This window comes from Carassius gibelio, chromosome A22 (genome assembly GCF_023724105.1).
Source record: "Carassius gibelio isolate Cgi1373 ecotype wild population from Czech Republic chromosome A22, carGib1.2-hapl.c, whole genome shotgun sequence".
NCBI classification, from domain to species: domain Eukaryota; kingdom Metazoa; phylum Chordata; class Actinopteri; order Cypriniformes; family Cyprinidae; genus Carassius; species Carassius gibelio.
In genome coordinates this window covers 10,459,117-10,473,659 of record NC_068392.1, presented here as the reverse complement: position 1 = coordinate 10,473,659, position 14,543 = coordinate 10,459,117, and the positions used below count along the sequence as shown (strand labels likewise).

Here is a 14,543-nt window from a genome sequence, read left to right as displayed (position 1 = left end):
GGCCTCAGTAGATGGAATATACTAGGGGTTCACAAACTGTGGGACACTCATATGGCCAAAAACAGTATGCTAGAGAGCAAGTGGATGGAGATCAATTTTGATTATTTTACTCAATTGAAAAACCATAGTTTTTTAACAGTAAGAAATAGAAATATAAACTTTTATTTATATATATGTATTATTTCGTGTTTAATAATTATATACACACATTGTATAATATATAAAATCTATGATAAAATTGCTTAAATTAAACTAAAATTAAGTATCCTCTTTACTTAATGCACGAGATTTTTTACAAACAAACACCCGGTTATATTCAAGGCATAAGAGCATTGACTCTCCCTTTCATAATAAAGATAACAAATATCAGTCATGATATGACACAAATAAGAACTTCAGTCATATCACAAGGACATAAATTCCCTTAGACGTGGAGCTAGCAATCTTGTTTTCCGCTTGTCGTTGTGCGGCTTAATTTGTGATGAACAAAACAAAACTCTTTCCAGCCGCTGAAGTTGATGAAGCTTGATAGGAAGTCATTTTTTGAGGCAGCATCACAGCTGTTGGGGCCGGACCCGGTGTGAAGGACACGGGGGGAGTAAACTATGCAAATATCAAGTGCGCTAGTCAATTAAACGTGCGATGAGAAGCACCTTAATAGCACTGTAGTGATTGAACAGTCTATCAAAGTCCACATTATATTACAAATAAATACTGTAAGATACTGTACAGCATGTGTTCTAGTCTGATGCCTTTTAATGAATCTGTTGCGGTCATACTGTCGTTAAACTCACTTTGCCTGTTTATTTATGGACTGCAACTGCATTATTGACTGCAGTCGATTCTCATGAGCTTTTGTCGTCTGAGTAGACAGAGAAAGTTGAATAATGCTAGATTGTGATGCTATTTCATACGTTCCTTTATATGTAGGTAGTATAAAGCAATGCAGTCTGTATTGTATTCCAATATTTTCTATAATGGATCGTGTGTGTTTTAGAAAGAAATGTGTGTGTGGTTTACTTTTCTCATAATGTGTGTTGTCAGTCACAGCGTCTGTTTTTATTTTTTACGGCGGCCCCGTGGTGATGCTTTATCCCTCATCCTTGTCAGAAAGAGTGATGAAAACATTCTCTGGCTGATTTATTTTATAAATCGCTTGGAGCTTTTGCACCTTATTGAATCATGGAAAAACAGCAGTACAGCTAAATTGCTAAAGAAAATATCTGAAGATTTAGAGGATGTGTGATTAATAAAAAAAATTGAGTCAAAGGAATGATTTGTTCACAAATTAGACAAAATCGTTCATGCTGTTTTTGTGATTCAATGAAAAGATCTGACTCAAAAGAATGATTTGTCAAAATCAAAAAAAAAATGTAGGCCTGTTCTTCTGCGATTCAGTGAAAAGATTTGACTCGGAAGAATGAATTGTTGACAAATCAGAGAAATCATTCAGACCGGTTTTGTGATTGAATGAAAAGATTTGATTCATTTGATTCATTTTTATGGTTCAATAAAAAGATGTGACTCATTTAGACCAGTGTTGTGGGTCAATGAAAAGATTTGGTGAAAAAAAACGAACAGTTTGCAAATCAGAAAAGTCATTTTGTGGTTTAATTAAAAGATTTTACCAGTACTCAAAATAATTATTTGTTTACAAAGTTTTGTGTTTGAATGAAAAGTTTGAATACTTTTATTGCGATTGACCACAATATAGTGCAGATGTCAAGATTTTCAGTGAATAGAAGCTTACATTTTTCATAACATTTATGATCATTTCATGGTGCTTTTGTGTCATTTCTGAGAGCTTAAAGCTTCCAGTCTTCATTTATTGTAACTGCGTAGACGAGATCGACCAGCACAGTCACAGATGTTTGAAATGACATGAGAATTTACATTTTGGATGAACTATTCTTTGAAGCTGCATTGTCTCCATGCAATAATCTGATTTACAGTGTGTGTTACTGTTAGACTTTTTCCGCACATAAGTATCATTCCATTCAGCTGTCAGACGTCGACAGTCGCAAGGGTGTATTTTAAAGCATGTTACACAGCAGCGCTTGTGGCATAAATATTGAGGTGAAGCACACGCGGTATTAAATTCATACAGGTCAGCTTCATACATCAATCCAGCCCGAACAGAGTCCCATCACCCGTTTGCATGAGATGAGACATCACTAGAAGCACGGCGAGACCTTAAGGCCACATCTATGCGAATTCGTCCAGGAACGTTACCAGCCCACCTCCGGATTGCGAGATCCCCCTCAGGCGTTGTCAAAGGCCCATCCTGCCCTTTTATTTTCCAGTTCAGGGCCTTCTTTTTTTGCAGATAAATGCTCTCCGATGTAACGTGACAGATGTCACAATGCATCGCCTCTGTTTTGATACATACCCTCTGATCCTGCCACAAACGATAAAGAGCGCACGGGGCCCAGACAACGTGCTGACACTTGTGATTATTTTAGAGCGCGTCACGACCGTGGCGAGACACGAAGCCGGCCATGTTCCAGAGCGAATCAAGGAATATCAATACGTGCGTGTCGGAGTCACTGTGGCATCCGCGGACTGAAGGAGACTCCATAGACACAGCCATTCCGTTGACTGACATATATTAAGAAAGATCGATGCAATGATAAAGTTGTACATTTAGTTGGCTTGCACTTCATCTGTTGACGCCTCAAGACACTTCACTTCCTGTTTTCCCCACAACCTTAGTTTTTGGGGAGAAGAAAAAACTGACAGTATAATACTTAAGTGCTTCCTAATTCATTGGTCAATTTAGAGATTTCGGCTTTTCATAATGTTATTTCAGATTGGTGTAAAGAAAACATCCGAAATACCGAAATGCTAATTTATCCATTTGTGACTCTAGAATAAAATTTTGTTTCATATCTTTAAAGGCTGTTTTATCAAAATGAGTTTTTTTAAGCAATACATCTCTACTTTGTTTGCAGTGCACTTATATAAACCAAACCTTACGTTTCACCAAGGGTGTCTCGCCTTAATTTAAGTGATTCTTTCTGTTAAATAGTGAGAAGTAACTCTGTTTATGAACAAAACATTGAATTGAACATTGAATCATTTAGTCAAGCGAGCACGGATACATTTAGGAGCTGAACAAGTGAGGCATTAAATCATTTCATTTCATCAGCAGATTCATTCAAACACACTTATTCATTCAGCAACAGAGCCAAGTGTTCCTTTAGTATCATTTAGTCAGTCGATTCGTTCGAAACACTGCTTGATTCAGGGACAAAATGCAACTGCGTGTTCTCTGTTTATCTTACCTATCACCCATCCATCCATCCATCCATCCATCCAAATTGGGTTTTCATGGTTACCATTTTTAATGGTAAATGATAATAAATTTGAATAGGCACGATGCTTTTAACCCTTATAATATTCAATAGAATATGCCACTGCGATTCTCTCGCAAAAGTCATCAGGTTTTAAAAATGATTTGGGAGAATCATATTTATAAAACATTCAAGATTTCAGCTCAGTCAAAGAAAGTATTATCTGTGAATACACCCAGTTGCCATAAACCAAACACAGAACAGAACACAAACAGCTCGCATTCATTTGAATTCCAGGTCAGCGGTAGCGGCACTCTCAGTCTATCTACACCCTCCAGAAATTTCGTAGAAAGCGGCATCTCTTCGCAGTCTGCTACTTCCTATTAAACCAGGCCTCTACGCACGACAGCTTAGTGCTATCACCTCAGGCCTACCCACCATTTCCAACATGGGGTTGAACCCAATTATCCCCCAAATTAAAATGAACAGACTTGGCATGGGGAACAATTACTGCTGCGACTCCATTCCACATGCTAAATGGGCCAAGCAAAAGCAGTCCCTGTTTGCCCATGCTGGCCAAGGACCAAAAGTCTGAGTAGTATTTGGGCTGTGCTTACAATAGTAATGTATGTGGGTAATTGGAAGGTGAGAGGTTACGCCAGTCATTGCATTCGCTCTGTTTTTCTTTGCTTCAGAAGACAGGAAGCTGTTCGTCGGGATGCTGAACAAACAGCAGACGGAGGAGGACGTGTACCGTCTTTTCGAGCCCTATGGAGTCATCGAGGAGTGTACGGTGCTAAGAGGTCCGGATGGAAATAGTAAAGGTGAAATGATGTTACTTTTTTATATATGACATTTTATTATCAGTCAGCAAGAAATCCAATAAATTTCGGAAGATCATATCAAACCCTTCCCTATGTGTTTTTTTTTTCTTATTCTCTCTTTGGGTTTTGTTAAATATAATGTTCAAATGTAAAGTTTAAGAGAGAGACGGAGAAAAAGCACATATTTGGGCTTGAAACTTTTTATAGACTTCATTGCTTGCCCACCGAGGCTTTAGGGACATTGTAAGACGCTAATACAGCCTGGCATTTGGAAAAGCACTGTGGGAGTGCAAGTTTTCCCCTTGCCAGTGTTACGAAATTTGCTGTAGGATTATTTCTGCTACTTAGGGGGTGGATCTCTGAATATATCCTGTCTTATGGAAGAAAAGAATAGATGTCAAAACACTCCCTGTATGATGAGACAAGGAAGCTACATTTAATTTAGCTCTTAATGTGTTTTATTTCAAACTCCGCTCCTGCCAAAAATGAGCTTAATTCTTAAATAAAAACGGAATTAAATATGTTACGCTTGTATAAGGCACATTAAGACCTATCCTTAATATTTTGACAGCTTCTTCAACGGCTTGCAATACGACTACTCTTGAATCTTAAATGGGTTTGAATTCTCGTGATGAATATCTGTGACAGTGTTTAAAAAGATATCAGTTATCCTGTATTTGGTGTTTTGTTTGCATAGATGGGCATGTGGCAGTAAATAGCACGCTTTTCACATCAGAACAGTCTCTAGAGGAGCCGCTTGCTTACTGTTGGAGGCTCAACTTGGAGAGTGTTTTAACGTGCCTCTCTACACTGTGGTTAAAGCATTTGTGTGCCTTTGTATGTGTGTCTTTTTTCTCTCAGGCTGTGCCTTTGTAAAGTTCTCCACACACGCTGAAGCACAGTCTGCAATCAGCGCCCTGCATGGCAGTCAAACCATGCCAGTGAGTACACACTCCTCTATAACACACACACACACACACACACACACACACACACACACATAAACCTCTTATTTTCAGTGTTGCATTTATGCTTTGTACTTTCTACTTTGATGTTCCTCCTGCAATCAGAGGTTGTATGTTCTGTACATTCTGAGGTCACTGTATAATTAAGATCTTTTAATCTTGTTTTTAGTTCTTAAAAATGTATCCTTATTATTCTTTAGGTAATATGTGGTTTCTCCAAACAAAAAAGTTGTATTTAAAAGCTTATGTTTATTTAAAATGTCATGAGGAGTAACTATCAATTAAAAATTAAATACGTTTTTCTTACATCTTAAAGTTTTTCTTTAAATGTTTTTGAATATATTTTCTAAATTATAGTATTTTTTTAACAAATATCATGAATTATTTTATAAATATCATTATTTTTGTTGGGGAGTTGCACCACATGACAATTTATAACCTGAACTAATCTTGCCTTGTTATCAATGCATATTTTTTATTTTTTATTTTTTACAAATAGTTATTAGTGAAATTGCAGGGATGTATATATGTAACATTTACTCATTTTCTCGCCAAACTAAAGTCATGCGGTGTGACCAACAATGATTTTGTGTTGTTTGTTTGTTTCGTTGGTCGAACCACATGAATTCTTGTCAGACAAAGGTTTTTCAAATGTAAACAATCAATAAGCAGATGTTTTGTTGTTGTTGTTGTTGTCATTGTTGTTGTTTTGTTTTAGTAGTTGTAGTGAACCAGGCAATCAACTCAATTTCAAACAAATAACAAATAAGTCACTTCAACTTATGAACTGCATATTTGGCCATATTGTTTTGTTGAATAGCTGCATTTTTTCTCGATGACTGGATGCTGAGCCATAAAGAGCCACCTATGTAGCACAATCTGTCTGAATCACACAGTTATTAATTCACACATGCATAACTCGGCTCTCAGAAGTAGTCATATTGATGTTTTATTTGCTAAAAGAGAAGTTATAGACTGTCAATATGCATTGTGTGCGTGTGTGCATGTGTGTGTGTGTGTGTGTTTTTCACAGTGCAGTGACATTTTTAAAGAAACAGTAATATATATATATACTTTTTTTTTTTTTTTACAGTGATTCCAAACCTATATAACTTTCTTCTGTGGAACACAAAAGGAGATGTTTTGAGGAATGTTCTAGACATATTATTCAGTACAAATACTTTTTTGGTGAACTATCACTTTAAGAGAAATAAATGCGTAGAGATGAAGCACGACGAGATGGATCTGTGTTGTGATCCGCTCTCTGTATAACCTTTAGGGTCAACCGAGGTGCAAATGATTCAGACACAGTGAAATGTAAACCACAGTCTTAAAATCTTCACCTCACACACGCGCTCAGACATCCTTTCCTCTCTCCTTCCCGCCATCCTCGCGGGACATTAGGCAATAGACTTGTTTACCTCACCTTTCACCACATTGACTGGTGAATTATTCATTGGCATGTACTGAGGTGGGAGTGGAGGAGAGAAAGAGAGAGAGAGCAGGAAGGAACGCAAGATAGAAAAGTAGAAAGAGAGAGGTCGAGAGACAGGGGAAGAGTGGAGGAAGCTCATGGGGGAGGGATGGAAAAGGTTTATAGTCATCTCGGTAGGTAAATTGATTATGGAAAACCTTACCGGCCTCCAATCTCTTGAGTCTGAAGTTGTAGAGGGAGGGGTCATGACTCGCTTGGCTCCCTGGTGCCAAAGTGAGATGTTTCGCTGAGATAATGGAGCTCTTCTCAAGGCAGAGCTTGGTGAAGCACTCATCCATCTACAGACTCTTCAAAAGAAGTGATGGTGAACTTGCCGAACACCCACAAGCCTCTCACGCCCTCGGGCCACCAGCAGTTCACAGTTATAAAAGTAACACTAACACCAGACATGATATGACAAATATATCATTGTATAAGTGATACACTTTTATTCTGCCATCAAAGCAAACGCGAAGTTACAACCAGTCAGAACATATTTGATCTTTCATTTAACGACAAATAGGACTTCTACATTGTGTGAAGTGACTGGAATAGATAACATAAGCATTTGTGATTTGACAAGTTATTTATTTGTCTGGACTGAAGTACAATACCAAACAAAATGACAAACAATTAGAGAATATTTGGGTTAAAATTTATGGAAAAACAAGACTTTAAATTAATAAAATGTCACTGTAGGAGGAGCTAAATCATGTGATGCGATTTCCGTGTGGGCGGGGCTATTTAGCATGAGGTGATTGAAATAGAAATCGTGTCAGAAATAGGTGTGATGCAACAAATTTACAGCGTTAAGTAATTTGTTTGCCTGGACTAATGCACAATGCTAATCAAAATGACAACCAATCAGAACATTTTTGATGTTTCATTTATAAAAAATTAGATTTCTGTGTGGGCGGGGCTACAATGCGTGAGGGGATTCGGTAACATTTTCTATAAAGCCCGTATTTATAAAACATTATAAGGGTATTCTCGAGGGATTATAATGAATGCATAATGCATTTAAAAAACGTATAATATGTCATATTAATTCATGAATAATCATAACACAATTATGATACATCATAGTACTTACGTATTTGTGCTTATAAGTTTAAGACTGCTAGTTGACATGTAGTTGCAGATTTACTTATCAACAGCTGTCTAAAGGGTACCATCAAAATAATCAAACTAATATTACAATACAAATAGTTCAAAGCAAATGTGTCATATTACACATTCATCTGATCTGATAGAGAAAAAAGTTATTATTTTTATTATTACTACTACTACTACTACTACTTATAAGTGGTCTTTGACCGCTTTAAGTAAAGTAGCATCAGAAAAATGGCAAGGTATGAGACTTATAATACATTATAACTATGAGAAATATAATCTGTTGTAAAAGTGGATGCAACGTGTTCATTGCGTTATAAATCATCATACTCTTAAAAGCTTTAACCACAAATAAGTAACTATTTTAATATATTAAAACTGTTATGAATATGCATTCATTATAATGCCTTAAGAATAAAATTATAATTTATTAGCCTATAAATACTACCTAATAAATACGGGGATTCTAATAAAAAACATGGCAGAAGAAAGTGTGGTGTGATGTAGTCATTTGTTTGTCCAGACTAAAAGTACATTGCTAAACGAAATAACCTATAAGAAAATATTTGATATTTAATATACAGCTATTTGAAAATAAAATAAAATAAAATAAAATTATAACTGTGGATGAGACTGAAAAATAGAAAAATATCACTTGCTTTGTGTTTCGCCTGATTTGGGAAAGGTAACAACAAAAGCAACTTTCGAAATTAATTAAAGTTAAATACTGTGCATAAATACAATTCTAATTCAAAGTCAGTCTTTCTTAGTAAAATATGTAACTCAAATTGTGTTTTCGACAAATGAGATTTTAGGGCAGGTGGGAAAACTGTGTAGCTGCTTGATGATTTAGTGTTATGAAACTTAACAAATATGTTTTTAAAAAATTATTTAGGTAATAAAATCACATCCAAATGTTCTTTATGCTTGCTACAGCAAGTAGACAGCCATTTAAAAAATAATAATAATTTGGACCGGTGAAATATTAGTGTACAGTATAGTTAATAATAGTTACTACAAAAATAATTTTTTGGGACCGATGAGATTTTAGTGTACAGAAATAGAAACCAATAAACTGACAAAATGTTTAATTTTGTGTCGCATTTTTGGCTGTTTAAGACCAAAACTCACAAACGCATCATTTTTCTTTATTGGGTCGCACAAATACACCAACCAGCCCCTCTTACAACATCAGTTCGCTCTCAAAGAACCAAACGCAGCTTATAGTTACTACAGTAAGGAGTCCAGTAAAGAAACGAGTGTTCGTTCATTTTCAATACGCATGCATAAAACGGGCAGCAAGAAACTGGCCTTACTGCAGAACTGCTCAATGCTTATAATCGATCCAATCTTATATTAGACTCAAATCGGCCCCGCTCATGGCAGTCAGTGCATTATCTTCATGCACGCATATGCATGCATGTATACATAGCATAACCATGAGGTCACAGCTACATACTCTGATCTAATTTTACAGCTCCAGAAGCTCGGACTGAATGCATTTTCCTGTCTGAACAATACATAAATACGAAGAGCACATGTACACACATCAAATTAGTGCATGCAGGTTTGAAGAAGGGTTTTGGTCGTGTGGCAATTAAAAATGTACACCGTTGTGTGGTAAAGCAGACTTCAGTAAGACATTGTACTATGGAAAACCAGGGATGAAATCACACCCGCCGAAGGTTGGGAGGGGTCAAGGAACTCTAGCCCCTCCACTTCCGTCTCATTTCCACCCGAATGTGTATGCCAGGGATTGAGCGTATTTCAACCAACACAGGGAAATGAAACTGCCGCTGCTATCTGATATTACAATCTCCTTGGTTTAGGAGAGTTTGTGCCACCGACCGATTGCCACTGTCTATGGTTGAACGGCAATGCGTACAGCTGGGTTTTCATTTCCTCATGACTGTGTGGATATCTGAGCAACAACTACGGAAGAAATACTGGCCCAAAACTGCAGCCGTAGTCAAACCGTAATGTTTGACTGCAAACAGCCTTTAAACGTGATGCTAGCGGTTTACATGCATTTTTATCTCTCTTTTATATAATATCTCTTATTATCTTATTTGAAATATTAGCTACTCGAAAATAGTTATTTGTAGAATATATTTGAATATATTAGCACAATTTATTATTATACTGTATATTTGGATTTAGAACTATATATTCTATAGTTTACTACTCTATTTTATATATTTATATATTTCAATTTGTTACTATACACATAATTATATTTGAAATATCTTAATAAATTGAAATAAATAAAGTGCATATTACTATTTACATTTATATATTTAGATGTAGAGCTGTAATACTACAAATTCAGTAAGAAAAGTTTAAACATACATATTTTATACATTCTTTGTGTGTGTGTGTGTGTGTGTGTGTGTGTGTGTGTGTGTGTATTTTCAAGTTTTTTTTTTTTTTTTTGGAAAATGGATTGATTAAAATGCATTGACCCAAAAGTTTGCATGCATAATGAAAAAAATATTTATCATTTACAGTTTTAACTGTATTTAGCAATATAAGTATTAGCAATATAAAATTCTAGTTATTTCTTGGAATTTCTGATTCTAATGAATATGAATATATGAATATATATATACATATATTCTTTATAAATTATATTCTAAGTCCATACATTCATATATATATATATGGATATGATTCCAATATATATTACAGATAATAGGAATATAATAGAGAGTGCAGTTATATTCAGACATGTAGTGATATGCAGTGATTAAAAGGCATTAAACATTAAAAAAGATAATTAAAATTGGTAAACCCCTTTTTTTCACAGCTGAAAGCTACAAGAAGTAGCAACAGGCTCAGCTGGTCTTTGTGCAAGATAATTCATTTATATTATCTTATTCACAGTTAATGGACAAAGACAGATGTGTAGGGTTAGAGTTACATCAGATGTACAGTATAGCTTAGTTAGTGTCTTCATGGTCCACGTTCCAACAGAAACCTCACGAATCGGGAAAGCACCAAGTTCCTGTAAAGCTTCCTGTAAAGATGCAGCCTTCACTTTGATTCCAGGGCCTCGTTTTCCTCTTCTTTTTCCTCTGTAGAACAGCAGCACTTTTTATTCCCACAGTTTTACTCTCTCTCCTGAATCCATTTCACTGGGTACTGGACCTATGGGAATTCCTCCGGGTGCTTGGCGGCTTAAAATTTAATGAGAGTTTTACTTCACAGATCAACCACCGCTCTTTCTCTCTCTCTCTCCCATCACTTTCTCTTACAAATGCATAGCCTATATCTTCCTGGACCAACAAGCCCTCGGCTCTGATAATTCGCTGAATGTCTCCGAGCTGAAGCAAACAAACAGTCAAGAAAAGATTGGACAAATACCATCAACACATTCGGAGAATTCGGAACGCTCCAAAATTTAGCACTAAAGGAACATTGGATTTCTTCTTTTATTAGCTTCGCCGAAGAACTTTCATAACGCACAGTAAATATTTTTGTTCTCCTTCGTAATAGCTCAAGGTGGTGTGCAGAACGTCTAGGTTTTCAAGAAAGACTCTGAGCACTGCAGATAATCGCATTTGAGGTTAAGATTAAAATGCCAGTGTAGGCCGACAGTCTGCATACAACTTAATAAGACGAGTTCAAGAAGTTAAAGGTTTAGTTCAACACAAAAATGAATGTTCTTTAATCACTTACTCCTACTTTCTTCTAGGGAAGACAAAAAAAGTTATCTTTAATAAAAGTGGATGGTACGGAAGCCTGTTTTTGCTACCAATGAAAACATTTAAAAAGGTTACTGCAGCTTTTTATCTCATGATTAAAAAAAGAAAAGAAAAAATAAGAATAATTAAATAAAAGTCTGAATCACACGATGTATAGTCAGAACTCTGAAGGAAATTCCAAGTTATATCTTGCAATTCTGATGTTTATCTGAGGATTCAAATATTTTCAGAGTTCATAAATTAGATTTGTGATTCTGAGATAAAAGGTTTTTTTAATTTTTTAGAAACGGGTTTCTGTAGGAAGGTGACCAAGTGACCAAAACTGCAATTAAGCACTATAAAAACATTAAAAAAAAAAAAAAAAAACAGTAAAAATGGCTTACACTCTATATTACTATACTCTCTCTCTCTCTCTCTCTCTCTCTCTCTCTCTCTCTCTCGCTCTCTCTCTCTCTCTCTCTCTCTCTCTCTCTCTCTCTCTATATATATATATATACCATTTCAGTTTTTCTATTTCACATATAATTCAATTTCTTAATTCATTATTACTTTGTAATTATTTGTGAAATTTTCTGACAGTGAAAATTGTTTAATGTAAATCCAATACTGTTTTATTTTTTTTCATTTATTTTAGTGAAATCTTCTGAATTCATCCATTAAGTTATATATAGTAGTAATATGTACATTTTTACATTGCCACCGTTCCCTTTCATTGTTTGAAAAAGAGCAGCTTGGACATTCTGAAAAATATCTCCTTTTGAGTTCCACAAAAGAAACAAAAGCGCTAGAGGTTTGGAACAAATAACAAATAACTAAATTGTCATTTTTGGCCGAACTAACGCTTTAATCAATGGAAAAAATGATGCTGCAAACTTTTAGCGTATCTCAACAATCTTTAGTAAACACCAAATGTTTTTATTCCAGTCCATAGATGTCTGTAACTCCCTTGATGTTTTACCCAGAAATAATTTTAACTACTTTGGTGATAAAAACCCTGAAGGGATACAAGATAAGGCCCTTTTTTTTAAGATTGCAGCTTTGTGCCGTCTTCCGCTTGTGCATTTTGTGGCACTTCTCTTGACCTGCAAAAGTGCATTATGTATAGTCGTGCAGCACAACTAATGAGCAGTGACTGAATGCACTGATAATGCCTTCGGTAATGATATCCTTACTAAGCAGTTGAGCAAACAAAACAATAAAACAGTTCTGAAAAGGATAAGGGCATGAAGGTTCAAACAGAGTGAAATCGAAAATCAAATCTACATTTTTCTTCCCCAGTGACTGTTTTGGTTGTTTTTCTGGCCACTCCTTCAGACGCCTACATGAGTGCCGTATGCCTAGAACCAGAGTTGTCGAGCTTGAATGTGCAAACTGATTGCTTTGAACTTGGCCCTCTCTAAGCATTCCGACAGCAATACAGAGAACAATAGTGACCACACATTTTTTTTTTTCAAAAGCATTGGTTCTGGATTTGATTTATTATTATTATTATTATTATTTATTTGATTTATTTTTTCATTCACCATAGGCTTTTTGAAAAGTTATTTGATAAAGAGTTGTATTTGGTATCAAACATTTCTGATGCAAATTAAAACATTTGATTTAAAGTAAAAAAAAAAAAAAATTAGAAAATGATGTGTAAAATGTTTGGATATATATAATATATGAAGAGTTCAGATGCAAACAAAAGCCTCAAAGTGGCGTCTGAAATTTTCATCTAAAATAACAATTTTTATCAAGCTCCTATGTTTAGGTTCTGTAATTTTTACTCTAATGGCAATGAATGGGTAATTTTCCTATGCAATTAAAGTGAAATAACTGAACATAAATATACGAGAGTGATTCATTTTAGAAGAAACCTTCAGACAGCACTTGAGGCTTTTGCATCTGCAAAATGATATTGCAGTATATAAGTAAACTTTGCAGGGCTTCATGGGAGGCATGGATGCGATCTCTTTTGAGCCATTTTTTTTTCCAAAATTAATTCTGAAATTAAGATTTAGTTCATTTTTTGAACATGTTTTAATCAGTCATTAATTAAAAATGAATAATTAATAAATAAATAAATACTTTTGAAATATTTTTAAATAAAAATGTTCTGATAATCAAACCTTATTATGTATTTATTGTTATATGTTTAGTGACTAAATGCCTCTTGAAGTGAATAATGCACTGCACAATGCACATTGCTTTCTGCACAAAATATGAACGATTATGTGATTAGTTGCTTCATGTTGCCATTTAGCATTGTTTTTCCCTTCTGCTGAGATGTAGACCTACAGTACAACCCATTTTGGAACAAGACCCACCAGTTGTGGACCTAAAACACACTCCCCCGTTGGCTTGTGGCCTCACCTGATTTCACCCCATATTGTGGCTGCTTATCAACATTTTCATGTCAATTTCAGCTAGCCTCTTATCTTGGCTGATGCACAACCTTTCTCTACTGTCAGATCACAGTCATATTTTGGCCTTTTTCACGAAATCGATTCAGTAGGTTTATTTTTATTTTTTTGTCCGAACCGTATAGTACTGTAACAGGGGGATGTTATGGGCTGATAAAGGTCAAGTGTAGCATCGAATCATTGAGAGATTCATAATGAATGTGAGCGCGGCTCTCACGGCAGGTGTTTCATTACCACGGTACGGGAGAGAATGAGTGAGCCAGACTTAGAAACCCACACACCCAAGGTCAGACCATAATCATTGGTGGCCTTGTCAATCTCAAACCCAGGTTTTTCCATCTAATCCTTTTGATATTTCATAACCTATCAAATAGCGAAATCCGAGATAGATTTTGTTATGTAATGGTCAAGCTGCCAAGGCTCATGTCAATCTACTGATGCCACTAACAGTTTTGTAGATGTATTTGTTTGACTGCATGAGGGTTGATTTTGAGAGTTTGTAGAAACTCATAATGCTTTCTTTTTCTTCTTCTTGGGCAAAAAGCTGAATTGTTGTTTTGAATATGCATCCAACCACCTTGTGTTTGGTGCAAAGTTGAAGTGAAAAAGTCATGATAGATTCACATATGCCATTCACATAGGAACTTAAAGTGCCCCTATTATTATTATTTTTTTTTAGTTTCTAATATTGTTTTGGTAGTCTCCTACAATGGGTTTACCTTAATCCAAGGTCAGAAAACGCTTTTGTTTCCTCAAAATACACAT

At 35.4% G+C, this 14,543-nt stretch overlaps 1 protein-coding gene across 7 annotated transcripts in view; it reads left to right on the top strand.

Moving 5' to 3' along the window:
* The window catches only part of LOC127943066 (CUGBP Elav-like family member 5), a 182,262-nt gene that overhangs the window by 139,466 nt on the left and 28,253 nt on the right, over positions 1-14,543 (top strand). For all 7 annotated transcript variants that reach the window (XM_052539197.1, XM_052539196.1, XM_052539195.1 and 4 more), the window contains exons 4-5: positions 3,989-4,117; positions 4,979-5,058. In XM_052539197.1, coding sequence (XP_052395157.1) covers positions 3,989-4,117; positions 4,979-5,058 — 209 coding nt within the window. The remainder of the gene's footprint in view (positions 1-3,988; positions 4,118-4,978; positions 5,059-14,543) is intronic.